Source organism: Salvelinus namaycush, chromosome 9, assembly GCF_016432855.1.
Source record: "Salvelinus namaycush isolate Seneca chromosome 9, SaNama_1.0, whole genome shotgun sequence".
Lineage (NCBI taxonomy): Eukaryota > Metazoa > Chordata > Actinopteri > Salmoniformes > Salmonidae > Salvelinus > Salvelinus namaycush.
Window position 1 is genome coordinate 50852381 of NC_052315.1, and position 20715 is coordinate 50873095.

Below are 20715 nucleotides of genomic sequence, written 5' to 3' on the forward strand. Positions count from 1 at the left end.
CAAATTTAGACTTCCTCGCTAAGGTTGCCTAGCAACACAAAGGGTTTGTTTCCGATACAGCTGTTCCCGCGAAAGCAAGGGTTAAAATCCCATCTCCCACTGAACATTGCATGTCTCATTTGGGTGCTATGGGATTGCGAGCGATGCATCTCTTCACCATGTTTGACAGTCACATATTGAAAATGTGCCTGTCCTGTCATCTATGGCAATATCATTAACTTGTTATTGAAGTAGTTTTAGTCAATGCAGAACTTACTCTAGTTAATACAGCTGGCAGTGCTAATGATAATAATCATAGTTGATGTGGTTTAGTTGAATTCTCCCCATCCGTGATGATTATCATAATGGACAAATTCTTGCTGCTTCAAGTCAAGCCTGATATCCTGTGCTGGTTGTCTATGTGCTGTGAACCTGGGTGAAGCTGTGAGAGAGAGCGAGAGTGTGTCTGTGAGAGAGAAGTGTGTGTCTGTGAGAGAGAGCGAGAGTGTGTCTGTGAGAAAGTGAGTGTGTGTCTGTGAGAGAAAGTGAGTGTGCGTCTGTGAGAGTGAGTGTGTGTCTGTGAGAGAGAGAGTGAGTGTGTGTCTGTGAGAGAGAGTGAGTGTGTGTCTGTGAGAGAGAGTGAGTGTGTGTCAGAGAGAGGAGAGAGTGAGTGTGTGTCAGAGAGAGAGAGACAGAGAGACAGTGAGATTGTGTCTGTGTGTGTGAGAGAGAGCGAGATTGTGTCTGTTTGTGTGTGAGAGAGAGAGAGAGAGTGTGTCTGTGAGAGAGAGCGAGCAAGAGAGAGTGTCTATGTGTGAGAGAGAGGGGGAAAGGGATATGTGTGGAGCTGGTGCATTGTGCACCCATCCTCATAGTCAGTGACAAGCGGAATCATGTGGGGTGGGCTCTCTCTGTCACCAGTGTGCCTGCCTGCCTGGCTCCGTCTCTGCCTTCCTCCCTGCCCAGTCAATCTCTCTCCCTCCCATTGTGACTCGCTATACCACTGGAACTAATCGCTGCTGCTTTTTCACGCTACAAAACTTGGATACATTTCATATTCACTCTTTCTCCACATATTCACTCTTTCTCCATGAATAATTAAGCAATAAGGAAAAGAGGGAAAATGAAGTCTTTTCTGAATGCCTTGAAGAAAGAAGGTAAGCTGTTTGTAGTTGATTTGGAGGATTTTGATGGCTTTCAATGTTTTGAGTGGGGACTGAAAGTTTGTGTGGCATACAGAAGCTGAGAGAATGAATTCTATACTGTACAGTGTGGTATGCCTTTTAATTGATATGGTAGTTCTAGCTTAACAAAAATCCGCATGTAGTTTAATAGCAACTGTTCATTAACGAAGGCAATTGTTGAATCCCTAATAGTTACCGTTGTGTAACTTGTTTTGCTAATATAAATACTGATGGCTGCTTTCATAACGGCTTCAAGAAGTCTCAAGAGGATATTAACTATTTTGGCCCACGGGGTTTTTCAAAGAACACAGCCTGGGAATGTTATGTCTGTTTACAGGATATACTGTGGAGCGCAGCCTAGGTTGTTGGTGCTGTAGGTTGATTTGACGAATGATGATCAACGTCAACAGCTCACAATATCTGACTCTACCAAGTGAACTGACTTTTTGCGACAGCTGAATTGTAAATCTAATCTGACGGTTTTTGCAGAAGAGATGGAGTTATGTTGAACGGTCACACAGACACACAGAGAACGCATTTGTTAGGATGTGCCACTTTATTAAGCAGATCCAAGCATATCCCCATAACTTTATTTGCTTTGCCTCTTCCGTTGATGATAGGTCATTCAGATGTCACCATTATTGGGAGAGAGGTGAAAAGGGTGTGGGATCTGTCTTGTTCAGGTAGTGGTGGGTTGGGCATTTTACCTTTCCCTTATTTTACCTTCCCCTCTCTTTATGCCTCACGGGCGTACACTTTATGGTGGATATTTTCACAGAGTTTTGGACGTTCACTGGCACTGCTTTACATTGTGCAATCAGGATTTGAATCTTCCTCAGGGGGAATGCATAGACTTGTTTTTGCAAGACGTCTTTTGGAAATGTTTCAAATAGATGACCCTTTTCCTTGGACAGTGGACTGTGATTTTGGCTGTTTTGCAAAGCAGTGTCTTCTCTCTCACTAAGTGGCCTGTCTTTGCAGGGTTAAATCATGTGGATGCTGCATATAAGCCTCCTCTTCCTCCTTGGTGTTTAGAAGGCAGCGGAGAAATAAACATCATCATTAATCATGCTTCAGCTGTGTGCACTGTGCGCTGCTTCCAACACAGGGGAGTTCCACCAAGGCTCCTATTATAGCTGGAGTGGAATAGAGGCCTCTCCACAGCCAGCCAGGCAGCCTGTTCTGAGGCTGTGAGCCCAGCGTGGTTGGAGCTCTCCTTGCATCTTCATTGAGGCTCAAGATGTTTAATGCCTCAAGGTTGTTAATTGAAGTTGAAGTGTGTGTGTGTGTGTGTGTGTGTGTGTGTGTGTGTGTGTGTGTGTGTGTGTGTGTGTGTGTGTGTGTGTGTGTGTGTGTGTGTGTGTGTGTGTGTGTGTGTGTGTGTGTGTGTGTGTGTGTGTGTGTGTGTGTGTGTGTGTGTGCGTGTGTGTGTGTGTGTGGAGTATTCTGCTTACTGACCTGCTTCTATTTGAGTTTCAGAGGAACAATGAAGAATCTGACGTAATACTCTACCATAATGAAATTTGGTCTAATTTTTCCCTCCCTCCCTCCCTCCCTCCCTCCCTCCCTCCCTCTAGTGCCTTTCCGAGAGGCGCCGGCCCAACCTTCCCGGCGCAAGCAAGCCCCACGGAGCACCCTCGCTGCACCACGGCCGACGCTCTTGCGCTCCAACAGCGACAACAACCTGAACGTGAACAACCGGTCACCCCTGCCGTCCCCGAGCCACTCTCCCCTGCGTAGCCTCTCCCCCCGTCGGCCCCAGCAGCAGCAGATGCCCAGCCCCAATGGAACAGTCAGGACCATGGGGAAGGGGGCTCCCCGCCCTCCCCGCTCACCTTCCCTTGGGCGCCTGGGGGAGGAAGCACGGAGACAGACCCCTCAGCGACAGCCCAGGTCAGTCACCAACCAGGGTTTGAGTTATACATTGACTCTTGAGGGATCCCAAACTTATTTTGCAGGTGCCCAAAGTTAAATCGTGGATTTTTTTAGGGGGGGGGGGAGCCCGGCCCATATTGATTTCTCAATTCTTATGGGTGGGCCCTGATTTGTTATGGGGCTGCCCAGGCTTACTAGCCCTCCTTTTAGTTAAACCATGTCACCAACTTTAGCGTGCGACAGCTATAGGGTGTGACTTTCCAATTAGTGCCCTTGGTAGTTTACAGAACCTCTACAAACAGAGTGCAGTTACAAATAAGGATTTTGGCCCAGAAAATCTGTCCCAAATGAGTCCCTGGTGCACATGGCAGCATGGGGAATAGAGATTCTAGATGTGTGACACTCACTGCAGGTCTGATCAGTCTCTCTCATGAGAGTGTGGATGTTTGCTCATGGATGTGTGTGGACGTTGGCCCAAAAACAGTCCCTGGTGTTCACTGCATCTTGGGAAGTGGAGATTCTAGATGTGCTTCACCGTCGGTCCAATCAGTCACTCTTATGAAGGTTGGAGTGGGTGTTTCTGTTGCAGACAGGGGAGGGAAGGGTTTGTTCTGTTGGGATGAGTGAGGCCCTGGTCAAAAGTAGTACGCTTTACAGGGAACAGGGTGAGAGGAATTACAGGCAAACAGAGGAGTGGCTTGGCAGTACAGCTGTCCCACTGCGACGTGGTTTATGTGTATGGATTCCCAAATGCCAATCGTGAGAACTGTTACTCTTCACGAACAATACCCCAGTCCTACTTCAGCAAACTGCTTTCTGTTGGTTTACTTCATTTTATACTCCAACCCCCCTACCCCAGATATACCCCGGATCACGGTCTTATCACATATACCCCCCACCCGCCTACTTCACATCTGTCATTGTCACCGTGATGTACCACCAGATTTGAGTTGAGACCATTTTTGGTCCATGTTAATGACGATGTGTGTTTGCGTGTGAGTGTGTGAATCTCTTCACCTAGCAGGGGGTCTGTGGAGAGCAGAGCAGGCTCAGTAAGTGGGCCATGCCAATTACTCACTGCTCACATAAAAGGAAAACGGAAATTCATCTAAATTGAATCTAAAAATGACAGATGTCACATAATAAATGATCCTATGGAAATTGTACTTTTTTTTCCCCCTCCCCTCCACTTACCCGTGTTCAGCCCATGTTCAGGATGCATAATGTGATTGCCTTCACTCGGCCTCCTCTCAGCCAGGTCAGCAGGCTTACTGGTGTATGAATACATTATTACTGGCACCGTTACTGGAGTAGAGCAGTTAAAATGGGACGCCGTTAGTTCCTCCCTAGTTACTGGAGTGGTTGCTATGGCCATTACTGCCATATGGTGCATATGTGTTTTAGCAGCTAACTAGCTTACTCCACGGTGTGCTAGATAATATCCTCCAACTGCGGACCAAAGCAAAGCGCTAACAGCCCTGGTGTATTTCGGATGTGATCTGATAATTGCTGTTTGCTATTACGTTACTGTTGTCCGTGTGGACAAAGATGATTCAGAGGCCAATATAAAATACATTATTTCCTGTATTTAGTTCCAAGGCGTAGACAGTACTTGTGCTAAATAACTGTTCAGGGTTAAAGCCTGCTATTTTCACTCTATTAGGTAATTCACCTACATTATTGCTTTTGATGTACTTGGTAGTGTAGTAGACGCTCTATCTTGGTTTACATACTGTGCCTAGAAAGAGCAATGACAAACACCTCACACGTATAGGCTATTCCTTCTGTTTTTGATTTAGTCATTTTCGCCAACAATCTTAACCAGAGCAATTTATAGTAGTGAGTGCATATATTTTTCATACTGGTCCCCCGTGGAAATTGGACCCACAACCCTGGCGTTGCAAGTGCCATGCTCGACTAACTGAGCCACTCGGTGCCTGTTATAGTTCCCTTGAAAAGCTGATATATCCTGACATGATACCTTAAAAGAAGCAATTATTTACCATGACAGTGAGTGTTACATGAACACTCATCTGTTTTTGCCTCAGCATAGCGGTAGATCAGAAATAGACACATTGTGACAATATTCAGACACAACCATTGGCTGACGCTGCTGTTGGAGGACCTATTTTCTTCCTGTTCTTGTTTTGCATAAATACCTCAGCCCACGACTGCCTCTTCCAAATTTAACATCCTTATGTAATCACTGCCTTTGGTTCAGGGTATGAGGGGTGGGTTTGTGCACGGCTCCATCCCAAATGGCACCCTATTCCCTACATAGTGCACTACTTTTGACCATTCCCTATGGGCCCTGGTCAAAAGTAGTGCACTATATATATACTGTATATATATAAATATAGAATAGGATGCCATTTGGAACACAGACGGGTGGGTTTGAGCATGTCGCCAACCAGTGTTGGTTGCTGGTAAACAAGGACTTGCTCTTTGTAGTTTGTAGAGGCGGGTAGCTGGTAGCCAGGACTGTGCCCCAAACAGCACCCTATTCCCTAGAGCCCTATGGGCCGTGGTCAAAAGTGGTGGACTATATAGGGATTGGAATATGGTGCCATTTGGGACACAGGTCATCAACCATGGTTGGTTGGTGGTAAACAAAGACGTGCCTTTTTGTAGTTTGTACGGGCGGTTATCTAGCTGGTAGTTGGTAGCTGTGTGTCCTATAAACCTCTCACTGGGTTATTTACACCGTCTGCAGTTTTTTTCTGATCTATTATTCATCCCGTTCATAGGTTTCTCTTACGTCTCATACCGTCCGTGCACAGTACAATACCCTTGTGTGCTTCCTATTTGGTATATGGCAACGCAAGAGTGTCCCGTTGCTATTTAATGACCGCCACAACCCTACACGACACTATAGCTATGTAGACACTAAAGTACCTAGACCTGTTTGTTAGCCTAACCTTATCTCCATAGTCTTTCCATCATGCAGCAATCCGGTGCCATTTTCCCGTTTTGGTTGCATCACACTGCTAAGTTTGATGCCCAGTATTCTAGCAGATCCCCCAGACACTCTTTTTTTCCCACTATTGCAATTTTTCACACTATTGTGTCGACCCCAACCAAACTGTGCTGGCTCCAGCACATTTACAGCAACTATGGTGGATGTGTGACCAAGCCAGCTCAAGACTGCTTGGCTCGGCTCGACACAGTAGTGTGTGTAGAGCCACGATAGCATCTGGAGGATCTGATGTGACAGCTTGACTGTTTAACAGGCAGTGAGCTGCTGTCAGTCACGGTGGTCTGCCATCTCCACACACACACACACACACACACACACACACACACACACACACACACACACACACACACACACACACACACACACACACGCACACACACACACACACACACACACACGCACGCACACACACACACACACAAGTCATGATTAAAAGGTCAACATTGGTTTGACTGTTGTGATTTACAAAGATCACGTTTTTATGATTTCGACCTACCAGTGAATGAATGGCAGTGACATTAGGCCTATGCATTTATAGGCTATAAAGTGTGTAGCATCTGTACTAAGTCAAATAATATCTCAAATTGTGTTGCTGTAGTTACACAAAAAGTGTTATGTAACGTGAATGTCGGTATTGTTGGTGAGACCCTATCATGCTTTATGGGGTGGCAGGTAGCCTAGAAGTTAGAGCGTTGGGCTAGTAACCGGAAGGTTGCTGGATCGAATCCCCGAGCTGACAAGGTAAAAATCTGTACTTCTGCCCCCGAGCAAGGCAGTTAACCCACTGTTCCCCCGGTAGGCCGTCATTGTAAATATGTCATGTTTTTCCTTACACTGCTTCAGTTTTCCCTTACACAATCTAGAACCTGAAAGGGTTCTTCGGCTGTCCCCATAGGAAAAGCCTTTGACTCTTTTTAGCTCCAAGGTAAAACCTTTTTGGGTTCCATGTAGAACCCTTTCCGCAGAGGTTTCTACATGGAACCCAAAAGGGTTCTACCTGGAACCTAAAAAGCTGTTCCTATGGGGACAGCTGAAAACCCCTTTTGGAACCCTTTTTTCTAAGAGTGTGAAGGATAGGAGGCTATGCTCTGCTAGCCTATCCAGTTGGCATGAGGGATGCCTTTGGCTGTGACTTAGACAGAAATAGTGATTCACGTGGTATGCTATCTAATCTCGGTTAATTTGGTCTGTGGAAATTTGGTCGGATGCTTGATTAAACCATTTACGTTCACGCAGTCGGGTACATTGGATATTACAAGGTATAGTCCCTATCTACAGTTAAGCGGAGGAGGCTATGCTATATTAGGTACCTACAGTGATGCTAAACTAGGTAGTTAGCATGAGGGATGCCTTTGGTTGTGACTTTGACAGAGTCTCTATAGAGTCTTAATGAAGCACCAGCCACTGAGGGCATGTACAGCTGGAATTCTCCTCTGGCCCACTTTCTCTCTCTCTGCCGCTCTGCTGGCCTCTATCGCCGCGCGCGTGTGTGCATGTATGTGTGTGCGTGTGTGTGTGTGTGTGTGTGTGTGTGTGTGTGCGTGCGTGTGCGTGCGTGTGTGTGCGTGTGTGTGCGTGTGTGTGTGTGCGTGCATGCATGCGTGTGCGTGTGTGTGTGTCAGTCATGCTGTGTACCTGGGCTAGCAGGTGGAGCAGCGAGGCGGGCGGGCTCTCATCCCTCAGGCCGAGCACAGGAAGTGAACATACCGGGATATCACTGCTCTGCTGCTGCCTTGGTTGTCAGACGTTTATGGCGCATCATCTCCATGAGTACAGCATGTCATCTGTGGCGCCGCAAAATGTGTTGTCATTTTCGGTGTAGATCTTGCTGAATTACACTGTGTTCGTATCAGTGACATTGACGGATGACAAATGTTTACCCGTTTTAAGTCGAAACAAAGTCCACAAAGTATTTTCTATGCAAATTAGCTTTGCTGTACAAGGCTCTTGTGCCGAATGCACAAGAGAATCTCAATTTGGGGCCCTTAACTTCATACTGTATTGCAGAAGACATTGTAATGTTTCCATCTACGTCCTCTTCCCCTGTGTCATTTCTCTCTACAAAGCAGGCGAAGGCCAAGAGCTTTGTGGATAATAGTTCTGATTGGTTTCCCTGTTCTCCTCATTGTGTTGTAGAATAGATGATGTGTGTGGAGAGTAGGTCTGGACCACAGGCTGGGATAGGAGTGGTAATAGGGCCCCTGTGGAGGGACCCAGACACTGTACAGCAACTCCAAACAACCGAATGGACAGAGAGAGTTCGCTGCTTTAATTAGCTAGTAGGAGCATTCGTATTCAACAGAGGAGAGCCTCGTTCCTGCCTCAGGCTTCACTATAAAGCTATGTCCCAGGGATTGTTAACATATACGACTGGACCATCATAGCAATTATACTGTCCAAGCACTATCCAATCATTTGATAAATTGTACTGGTGTTCTGAGATTTGAAAAGATTTAGGCAGTATTGGTAAAAAAAATAGTAATGTCTCTCAATTGCGACATATTTCACTTCTCCATGCTATCGAATGTCAGACTTTTGAGTGGGGAATGGAATATATCAACATCAAATTGATGATCAACACAGATTTGATGATATTCCTTTCATTAGTGTGGCTAATGAGCCGGTTCCAGCTATGATCTCATATTGTATGCCACCAGTTTTACCGCAGTCCAACAGAGGGGGCCATTGTACAACCTTTCATTCCTGTCAGTGAATTTCCTCAGCTACTATGATGTGCTGCTCATTGAGTAGAGTAGAGTTCACTAAATACTAGGGATGTGACGATCATGGAATTTTGTTGACAATTATTGGTCACCGTTATAAAATATACAAAATAAATAAATACAGAAACATTATCCTCTCCTCCCCTCCTGACTGGACTCAACCACACATGATATCCTTTTGAATGCCCGGGCTTCCCGTCTTCAGTCAGCTGTTCTTTCCACACACAATTATATTTTTTCCACCTCTTGTCTCTCCTTATACCGGCTGTTATATGTAAACCAAGCTTACTTTTACTTTGCTGCTTTCGGGTAAAGTTTTTCAACTTTAAAATTAAGTTGATGATACATTTTTTTTAAAAATAATATTATTATTCAAACGCTCATGACGGTCTTCATCCATAATCGGCAATTACACGGTTATAGAGCCCTACTAAATACATACCCATATAATGTCACTGTTATGTGAAAATATGTACCTTGCACTTTTTTCTCTTCCCTATCCTGTTCCCCGAATATCCCCACACAGTATAATGTTTAAAGGGGGCACTGCTAAAGTGTGCTTTATACCAAAAGACTGTGCTCCATTTAATAAAATCCCTGTATGTGACCACAAAAAAATTATGTTTCTATTTTTGTGACTACGGACTAACCTTCCCCTAACCTCAATCTTTTTCCCTCTCCCTCTCCAGCCCACACAGGGGTCGAGAAGCTTTCTCTGATGCCATAGACAGCCAGGGGCCCAAGCGTAAGCTGTACAGTGCTGTGCCAGGGAAGCACTATGTGGTGACCCAGTCCTACCAACCACAGGCCGAAGGAGAGATCCCCCTGTACAAGAACGACAAGGTCAAAGGTAAACATCCTGGTCTCTCTATGCTGTATCCCAGAGCGAAGTAGTGTTTAAATTGGGACACATTTCCTACTGCTTGAGTACTGGGCGTTCTTATAGTATAATGGCTCTAAAATACAGTATGAACACCGGTACTGTACATTTGTATTAGTTCCGGCACCTTTTTCATTCCACTTTAAGCACTGGGTTGGGAGATATTAGAGGCAACCACTCAGAAGGATGTCATTAAGAAGTCAATCAGTAATCTGCTTAGATTTAGCTAAATGATTTTTCCAACTAAGTAAACAGTTAAAAGCAAGATACTTATGCATTTTATTTCTTATTTCTTATTTCTTCTTTCTTATTTACTCTCACTTCTACTCTGGTTATTTCTAATGTCAGTAGTAGCTTTATCTCTTAGGGAAAAGGACTATTTCGTTTACCGATGTGTTTTTCCTCAGTACTTTGAGTTTTACAATTCAATTGTGCCTTTTCAAAGGTTACATAATATTTACCTGTCAAGCTGTCATGTTGGGTAAGCTGGAATGGCTTTGAAGAGACCACAGGCACATTGGTGGAGTGGAGCTAGGGTCTTTTTAGATTAATAATGACTAATGCAGTCAATTCTTCTTTTACATACTACTATTTACATTTTTCTTACACAGTCTTTCCCCCCCTATCTCACTCCCCCTTCCCCACCCTCTCTCTTTCTCTCTTTTCACCCCCCTCCCCTCCTCTCTCTCCCCCCCTCCCAGTGCTCTCCATAGGGGAAAGTGGTTTCTGGGAGGGCAGTGCCCGTGGTAACTTGGGGTGGTTCCCAGCAGAGTGTGTGGAGGAGAATATCCCTAATCAAGTCCAGGAGGAGAAACCATGTAAGTCCTCGGTGTGTGTGTGTGTGTGTGATCCCTAGCCAGGCCCACTAGGAGAAACCTCCTCTCAAGACAGATCACCACGCTGTTCTAAATCACTTCTAAATCTCCGCTCGCAGCGCCACGAGGATTGATGTTTTATTGATTGGTAGAACAGTTGTTAGTGTAAAGTCTGACGCCAAACGGCCTCATTTCTCGGCTCACGCAGCCCGTCCCTCTCCTCCTTTACAACTCAATAGGGCTCCATTATATGAATAAAGGAAGGAAATTAACCTTTATAACAAGAGTTATTTCGTGACCTATCGTTTTATTCAAACACACACACCGTTTCTTCAAAGAAAAAAGCAATCAGATTCTTGTGAGATGTTTTTTTCCTGTGCTCGGTCTCAGCTTTAGCTCTCTCATGCTTCGACAACCCTCTGAATATGTGAAGTGCCTTCTGGCCATGGCAGGCTGGTAATGCAATTAGCACTCAGCAGCAAGGACACAGGACACAGTACACATGCGTTCTTCACAATACAGTGTTTGCGTGGATCATTTGCATTCAGTAGGCTAGGCCACAGGGTACATGCATTTACAGTAGCCTATCTTTGCCTGTACAGTAGCGGGCGTGCGGACCTCATGTTCAATACATGCGTAACCTGTGTATTTCACCCTTGGTTCCCTGACCTCTCCTAGTACGTCATTCTGGATTATGGGTAGAGAGAGCCACACTGAAACCTGAGACTAGACTACAATGCAGCTGTAGTACCGGAGTGAAGATTTTAAAATGTCTGAGATGTTGGCTGGTAGACTGCTTTCTTTCTTTGCATTTGTGCATGTACAGTGTTTTTGTACAGTTTGTGTGATTTTGTGTGTGTGTGTGTGTACTCTGTGCGCATACTTTGTGCGCATACTACGTGTGGGTGTGCGTGCGCGGCGCGTGTGTGCGCTTCTGTGTGTGTGTGTGTGTGTGTGCCCCTTGCTCCTGGGGGCAACATTCTGTTGAAAGTTATTTTGGTCCAAATAAATGCCTTCTACATCAGTGCAGCCAGTGTTCAGTAGCTTATGAGGCCATGCAGCTCTGCTCAGGCCAGAGGGGATGAGGGCTCTCTTGAGTTTAAAGCACACCATGATTGCATGATCCGGCTGCACTGATGTACTGACATAATAGTAATGCAGCTAATGAAACACTTAAAGGGACAGTGTGAGATTTTGGAAAACCATTTTCTACCTACCCAAATTCAGACGAACTCACGGAGACCATTTGTATGTCTCTGCATGCGGTTTTAAGGAAGTTTCTAACTAGCGTTAGCGCAATGACTGGAAGTCTACCGGAACGGCTAGCATGCGCATCTACCTCTTACCTCCCTCTGAATATGTGAAGTGCCTTCTGGCCATAGCAGACACACACACACAATTAGCACTCAGCAGCAAGGACACAGTACACATGCATCCTTCACAATGCAGTGTTTGCGTGACTTATTTGCATTCAGTAGGCTAAGCCACAGGGCGTGCGGACCTCATGTTCAATACATGCGTAACCTGTGTATTTCACCCTTGGTTCCCTGACCTCTCCTAGTATGTCATTCTGGATTATGGGTAAAGAGAGATATTTACTTTTACTATGTTACGTCTACGCCTGAGTCCAGGTTGATTTTGCGGGAGTTGTTGTTCCACAACTACCGCATATCAACCAATCAGCATCCAGGATCCAAACAACCGTTTTATAACACATTATAAAAAGCAGCATTTGAGTAAAACGATACTTCAACACTTTGACTTTCGCCATCACAGTCTTGTCAATCTTCTTGAACAACAAAATAATATACAGGATTCCCACCGGGGACCAAATGTATGCTGTTACTACTGTAGGTCATTTTGCATAAAAGTGTCTTCTAAATGGCATATTAGGAGGGTGGTGTACAGAAATAAATGAATGATGTTTTAAATTAGAAGTCAGGCAGGCTTGAGAAGCATTGGCAAACCATCTGTGATGCAATTGGCCGGGAGGGTCTGGTCCGTGTGTGTGTGTGGCATCACAATATGAGTCATTATGATGTCATTCTGCCTGCTACTCCGCTCTGACAGAACACTGATATGCCTTTGAATGTTCCAGACCCTCATGTTTGTGTGTGTGTGTGTGTGTGTTCCAGTGTGTGTGTGTGTGTGTGTGTGTGTGTGTGTGTGTTCCAGACACTTACCTGTGGCGTATATAGTATCAGAACAATGTGCAGTGACTGGAGAGGTCTCTTGATAGGAGAAGGCTAGCTTTGGTGTTTACCCCTTAAAATGTGTATTGGCCTAGATGTTTTTAATGTCCGATAATGTCTATACTGAACAAAAATGTAAACACAACATGCAACTATTTTCAGGAAATTAGTCAACTGAAATAAAATCATTAGACCCTGGGCAGGGGTGCAGCCATCCACTGGAGAGCCAGGCCCAGCCAATCAGAATGAGTTTTTCCTCACAAAAGGGCTTTATTACAGACAGATATACTCCTCAATTTCATCAGCTGTCCAGGTGGCTTGTCTCAGACGGTCCCGCAAGTGAAGAAGCCGGATGTGAAGGTCCTGGGCTGGCGTTGTTACACGTTGTCTTTGGTTGTGAGGCCGGTTGAATGTACTGCTAAATTCTCTAAAACAACGTTTTGCCTGCAGCTTGTGGTAGAGAAATGAACATAAAATTCTCTGGCAACAGCTCTGGTGGACATTGATGCAGTCAGCATGCCAATTGCACTCCCCCCTAAAACTTGAGAAATCTGTGGCATTGTATTGTGTGACAAAACCGCACATTTTAGAGTGGTCTTTTATTGTCCCAAGCACAAAGTGCACCTGTGTAATGATCATGCTGTTTAATCAGCTTCTTGATATGCCACACCTGTCAGATGGATGGATTATTTTGGCAAAGGAGAAATGCTCTCTAACAGGGATGTAAACAAATGTGTGCATATGGAACATTTCTGGGATCTTTTATTTCATCTTGTGAAACATGGGACCAACACTTTACATGTTACGTTCAGATTTTTCTTTAGTATATTTGTGAATCCTGAAAGACCTACTTGCTGTACTCAGTGACTGGACAGAGTCACAATGACTCAATCAGTACATTTTGACCAAATCTGTGAATTATAGGAGTCAGGGCTACTGTACAAATGCAGTTTGTGAAGGATATGATAATTCACTATTTGACAATGCAATGTCGATGAGGCTATAATTAGCATGTACTTTTCATCCAGTCTTGTCCTCACAAATACGTCTGTTTTCATTCACCTGAAGGGAAGATAATGCACAGAGGATTTTAGACATTGTTATTGCTCGAGATCAATAATTACTGCTGGAGGACCATCTGAATATTATAGTAGTGGCTATCAGTGCTTCTGTTTGGTTACTACCATCATGCAGTTGTACCAGCATCATGAACCCTTTACTGTAACACTCATGTACATTGCTGATTGATATATTGCCATGGAAACATCCTCTGTACACTGTACAAGCCCGGTTGCTAAGGAGTGGGCCTTGGCAAGATTTTTTTTTCCTCTCTCTTTTTGTATAATTTTTTCTCTCTCTCATTCTCTCTCTGCACTAAGAACGGAGCTTACGTGGGATTTTGTCATTACCAGATAGAGTTGTTCTCTTCATGTCTATGGACATGGTTATGGCCTCTATATATTCACATACCGGGATTGGTAAAACTTTCTGGGGATGTTGCCTAAAGGCTTTCTAACCTGAGGACTAGAGGTGGAGAGGTGAGGTATCCTGACTTTGGACGGGGACTTGAAGGTGGAGGTGTGAGCGTTTCTGGGAAGCACTCCATTTGAGGAGAGGACAGAAGGGGGCAAATGGAAGAGACTGCCAAATCCAGGAAGAAGGTTCATTTTGGAGGTACAGCACTGTGTGAGTGTTGGGGGGGGGGGGGGGGGGGGGGATTGAAGCGAGGACCATATCTAGCTGGTAGTCTGGTTGTAAAACAGGGTTCGAAATGTTTTCTGGGATTCTAACGGAAAGCGTTTTACCTCGAAGGGAGAAAGGCATATGTAGGTGGTATTTCTATGAGTTATTTTCAGTGTTTTTAGTTGGAAGTGTGTGTGTGTGTGTGTGTGAGTTTATTACGTGGACAATGGGTTGGGTAAATTCTATTCTCAAGTTGAGCATAGTGCTGCTTATATAAAAGGAGGCGAAAGACTCCGTAATGGTAAATTATAATGCTATATTTTAATGCGCTGTACTGTATGTTGCTTTACTCTGTGGCCTACTGTATATTTATGCATTCATCTTCCTCAGTTGAAGTAATTCAAGGGATGTAGACATCTGATTACATATGCAGGACAGGTCAACACTGGTGTTGAATCTATTCAGGGCTGAATCTATTCCACGGTGCTAGTTTTCTATTCCATACACATAGTATCCTTGGCCTGTGTCAGAATCCATTGGAAATGCAGGAGTCAGGTTGGAGCCTCTGTGGATTTACCAAGCTAGCCACTGACTGTGCTATGCTAGGCTAGGCTATCGGCAGCAGCTGTCGGAACAGTGCACGCTCTTGTCAAAGCAGTCTTTTTTAAATTCTGCTCTCTGTGTGTGAAGGAGAGGAGGGAAGTGTGGGAGAGAGAGAGGTGTGTTTGCACTCTAGAGAACAGCAGCAGCATCGAGAGGGAGACAGAATGAGAGATGGTGGGTACAGAACATACACTATATAGTCAAAAGTATGTGAACACCTTCAATTTGAGTGAATTTGGCTATTTCAGCCACACCCGTTGCTGACAGGCATATAAAATCGAGCACACAGCCATGACATCTCCATAGACAAACACTGGCATTAGAATGTCCTTGCTGAAGAGCTCAGTGACTTTCAATGTGGCACCGTCATAGGATGCCACCTTTCCAACAAGTCAGTTCGTAAAATTCCTGCCCTGCTAGGGCGGTCCCGGTCAACTGTAAGTGCTGTTATTGTGAATTGGAAACATCTAGGAGCAACAACGGCTCAGCTGCGATGTGGTAGGCCACACAAGCTCACAGAACGGGACCGCTGAGTGCTGAAGCGCGTAGCATGTAAAATGTCTGTCTTCGGTTGTCACTACCGAGTTCCAAGCTGCCACTGGAAGCAACGTCAGCACAATAACTGTTCATTGGGAGCTTTATGAAATGGGTTTCCATGGCCAAGTAGCCGCAACCCAGCCTAAGATCACCATGCGCAATGCCAGGCGTCAGCTGGAGTGGTGTAAAGCTCTCGCCATAGGACTCTGGAGCAGTGGATACGTGTTCTCTCGAGTGATGAATCACGCATCACGATCTAGCAGTCCAATGGACGAATCTGGGTTTGGCGGATGCCAGGAGAACGCTACCTGCCCGAATGCATAGTGCCAACTGTAAAGTTTGGTGGAGATGGAATAATGGTCCGGGGCTGTTTTTCGCGGTTCAGGCTAGGCCCCTTAGTTCCAGTGAAGTGAAATCTTTAAGCTTCAGCATACAATGACACTCTAGACGATTCTGTGCTTCCAGCTTTGTGGCAAAAGTTTGGGGAAGGACCTTTCCTGTTTCAGCATGACAATGCCCCCATGCAAAAAGCGAGGTCCATACAGAAATGGTTTGTGGAAGAACTTGACTGGCTTTCACAGAACCCTGACCTCAACCCCATCGAACACCTTTGGGATGAATTGGAACGCGAGCCAGGCCTAATCGTCCAACATCAGTGCCCAACCTCACTAATGCTCCTGTGTCCCAGCAGCAATGTTCCAACATCAAGTGGAAAGCCTTCATAGAAGAGTGGAGGCTATTATAGGAGCAAAGGGGGGGACCAACTCCATATTAATGCCCATGATTTTGGAATGAGATGTTCGACGGGCAGGTGTCCACATACTTTTGGTCATGAAGTGTATATCACTGACAGGTTATAGGGTACCATTTGGGGGTGCAGAAAGAGACACACGGGGGGCTGCTCTATAGCACAACACTGCCAGGGGCTTCGTTCTCAATGGCACTCTATTCCATATATAGTGCAGTACTTTTAACCAGACCACTATGTAGTGCACTATAAAGGGAATAGGTTGCTATTTGGGACATAACCAAAGCGACACCACTGACAGGGTGTTTCATTAGTACTGTGGATGGCTGGGGGATTTAACCTGTGCTAAAAAGGTCCTTTACACGTCTGCCTCATTGCCATGGTGTGCATAGCCTACAATCTGGGCCTATCTCTGAATATATTAGCTTGGCGGTTTTATATCTGAGCCTTAAAAATTTTACTTAAAATTGAAACTAAAGATGGTGATTAAGCAATGATGTACATTTCAGATGTCTATGACATTTAAAATAGTGGACTTGAAAAAGCATGAAAAAGCAGATGGGATGACCTACAGTGGGATAGCGTACTTTCTAGAAGAGGCCTTGAATAGGGTAGGGCCCTCTTATAAGTACACATCACATGTTATCTACATGGATGATACGTGTACATAATATAAGTCATATAACTCACCCTGCTGTCAAAGAGGCTGTGCTTAGAAAATAAATCAGTGACTATGACAACGAGCAAGTAGGTTGGAGGGGAAAGTGTTGAGTCCCACGCAGCCCAGCTTCTGACAACTGATATCATCACATATCAACATAGAGAACCTACAGAACAATGCCAAAATAACACTCACTGTGGTCTTCAGCAGCATCTTCAACATCTCCACAGCCTTTGAATTAATTATCCTAGTTTCTAAAGGCTTTTGGATGGCTATTGAACAGCTAAATGTTTTCTGTTTCAAAAGGGCCTTTTGGTTTTACATTGGCTTATTGTTATTATATGTCTATATTTATAGTTCATCTTTTGTGAAATACTGAATATTTGGTGGTGTTTATTGCAGTTAGGAAAGGGTGTTCTTAGGAAAGGCTATACAATATGTGCACTATACAACTTGGATTGTATCCAGTGTTAATTATTCTCTGTGTTATCCCTAACACACACACACACACACGGGCACACACACACTTTACTTTTGTCCCCTTATTTAATTTGCGTCAATCCACTACAGCATATTTGCAGCCACTTCGTTGTAAAGCCATTACAAACCTCCCTACACTGATTGTTAGGCAATATTGATTCATGCCTGTGTTCCAACATTATACCAATGACCTGCTGCTTAAGGCTACTCACAATGGCTTGGGTTGACTGCTTGATCATCTTGAGTACATTGAGGGTCCGGCTTATATTGCATAATTCAATTTGCTGTGAGACAGCACCTGGGAATAAAGTGCCATATGGTGCAGGGCTTGTTTCTGTGAAAGAGCCTCTATGAATCTCACTACGGCGTCTTCTACCTCTGCCGGAGTCCCAAATGGCACCCTATTACCCGAATAGTGCACTACTTTTGACCAAAGCCCTATGAGGTGGTAGTGCACTGTGTAGTGAATAGGGCACCTTTTGGGACGTAGAATCTGTTTGTTCTGAGTGGTTTGTGATACTGGCTGACTGGCCTCTGTTGTGCGGTTTCGGGGGTAGTCGCCATTGAAGTGAAGCTATTTCTAGCAGTACATGTACGGGTACACGTTCTGCTTATTTTCAGGGGTTAAGAGGGCCTTCTTCGAACAATTAGAAAGACGTAATGGTCATATTGTTTGTCGATTTTCTGTCTCTGTACTAGTTAGTACCTGTTTGATTTCATAAAATGGGTCGAAGACAACCGCCACATAGAATAAACATGGATAAAAACCTATTTATTTGGAAGGGTTTAATGTGATAAGATATATCTTACATCTCTCCATAAGCTTCATTTTGAAAATGAAAAGCTGTTATATTCTGCCTCTTACTTCAAAACAGTACAGAACTCCAAAGTAATCCATGTTAATTTAGAGCATGAAGAGGGCAGAAAATGATGTGATGCCTCATCTGTTGAATTGGTCACCCTTTTACTGATCACTAACTTAATGGCCTGCCTCCCAAATGGCACCCTATGGGCCGTGGTGAAAAGTAGTGCAGTATATACGGTAGGTAACATGGTGCCTTTTGGAAAACAGTCATGGTCACCCCTTTAATGAATTGGTCACTCCTTTAATGAGCACTCATTTTAATAAGCTGCGTCCCAAATGGCACCCTATGGGCCGTGGTTTCTTAGTAGTGTAGTATATACTGTAGGTAACAGGGTGCCTTTTGGAATACAGTCATGGTCACTCCTTTAATGAATTGGTCACCCCTTTTACTGATTGTTTTGTTGTCTGCACTGCAGATGCCAGGGCAGACAGAGCTGAGAGGAGGAAGCTCTTCAGGCACTACACTGTGGGATCCTACGACAGCTTTGATGCGTCAAGGTAAGGATTGGTTTCAGGATTGGTCTTGGTTTACTAACGGTTTGTCTGAATGTCTATTCAAGGGGATGTCCAGAGGAAATTGGTGAAACCATGATACTATACAGTGTGTGATATCTTCTTCTAAACTGCTAGAACATATGAGAAGTGTTGCAGACATTTATAGCTTCTGTGTCAAAGATGCTGCTGACACCTAACCCCTAATGTTTGGTGTCTGACTTCAGACGATAGATCTGAAGTAGCATCACCGGCCTTATTCAATTGAAAAGAGTGGAGGAAACAACTATACACGTACGGTAGTAAGCTGTTCATCCGAGGGGTTTCGCAGCCAATCCTCCCAGATGATGAGGCGAGGGGTGAATGTGAATTGTGAACCCAAGCATACACAGCACTTGGCTTATTTCATGTATTTCCTTTATTTTGGGAATAGCATGTGTGGGACATTGCATGTTACCCTTTTACCTGGCGTTCATGTGCATCTTTCGGTTATTTTATTCATTCGTATCAACCGCATTCATTTTATGTCAGATCATCTACAGTAGTACTGCACTCTAATCTCTGGCACCACTGATTACAGCACAAGAAAGGGTTCTGAGAGGACTCTTTGGATCCTTCTCTCTGAAAAAAAGGCTTCTAAACGGGTTCTTTGTGGGTGACAGGGTTCTACCTAGAACCATAAAGCGTTCTTCTACAGGTGCAAGCCCTACGTACCTTTTATTTCCAAGAGTGTACTGTACCAAAGCCTTTTATGGCAAAGCAAACTTGTGCAAGTGGAGAACATTGAGGAGGAAATTGGCTGGGTGGGAGTGTGTGTGCGTGTGTGAAACCTCTCGCTGTCAGATGGATGGTGATGTAAGAAATGCTTGAGCTCGGGGCCTTGCTTGTTCGCACTTGGGCATTCGATGCCGGGACTGTTATGCAAACAGTAACAAACTAAAAAAGTGTACCTAGGAAAGAAAGCACTCCATTCACAATGTCCTCAGCTTCTGCTCAGGGAACAGTCTACATGAGAAAGCATGGGGTAACTACATGCTTTAACTGATGAACGTCCCAATTAGACTGTATTGCAGCACACGCATTACCTACATACCTGATGGATTGAATTGATTTTAAAGCATGTACCAGGCCTATACAAGATCCTTCATGAGCAGAGAAAATGAGAGAGAAAGCAATAGAAAGAGAGACAGAAATGGAGAGACCAAGAGAGAGAGAGAGAGAGATATCCTCCTCCATCCAACAGTACTAATATACAGTGCATTCAGAAAGTATTCAGACCCCTTCCCTTTTTCCACATTTTGTTACGTTGCAGCCTTATTGTAAAATGAAGAAGAAATTAAGAAAATCCTCATAAATCTACACACAATAACTCATAATGGCAAAGCAAAACAAGTTTTTTAGAAATGTTTGCAAATGTATAATAAAAACATTTTAAAAATGAGAAGTATTCAGAACCATTTGGAATGAGACTCGATATTGAGTTCTGGTGCATCCTGTTTCCATTGATCATATTTGAGATGTTTCTTCAACTTGATTGGAGTCCACTTGTGGTAAATTCAATTGATTGGACATGATTTGGAAAGGCACACACCTGTCTATAAAAGGTCCCACAGTTGACAGTGCATGTCACAGCAAAAACCAAGCCATGAGGTCAAAGGAATTGTCCGTAGAGCTTCTAAACAGGATTGTGTCGAGCCACAGATCTGGGGAAGGGTACCAAAAAATGTCTGCAGCATTGAAGGTCCCCAAGAACACAGTGGCCTCCATCATTCTTAAATGGAAGAAGTTTGGAACCATCAAGACTCTTCCTTGAGCTGGCCGCCGGGCCGAACTGATCAGTCGGGGGAGAAGGGCCTTGGTCAGGGAGGTGACCAAGAACCTGATGGTCACGCTGACAAAGCTCCAGAGTTCCTCTGTGGAGATGGGAGAACCTTCTAGAAGGACAACATTCACTGCAGCACTCCACAAATCAGGCCTTTATGGTAGAGTGGCCAGACGGAAGCCACTCCTCAGTAAAAGGC

At 44.5% G+C, this 20715-nt stretch overlaps 1 protein-coding gene across 1 annotated transcript in view; it reads left to right on the forward strand.

Annotated features, from left to right (window-relative positions):
• shank2b (SH3 and multiple ankyrin repeat domains 2b) overlaps positions 1–20715 on the forward strand; it is a 143007-nt gene that overhangs the window by 46836 nt on the left and 75456 nt on the right. Inside the window, exons 10-13 of the mRNA XM_039000668.1 lie at positions 2741–3056; positions 9428–9588; positions 10320–10436; positions 18619–18700. Coding sequence (XP_038856596.1) covers positions 2741–3056; positions 9428–9588; positions 10320–10436; positions 18619–18700 — 676 coding nt within the window. The remainder of the gene's footprint in view (positions 1–2740; positions 3057–9427; positions 9589–10319; positions 10437–18618; positions 18701–20715) is intronic.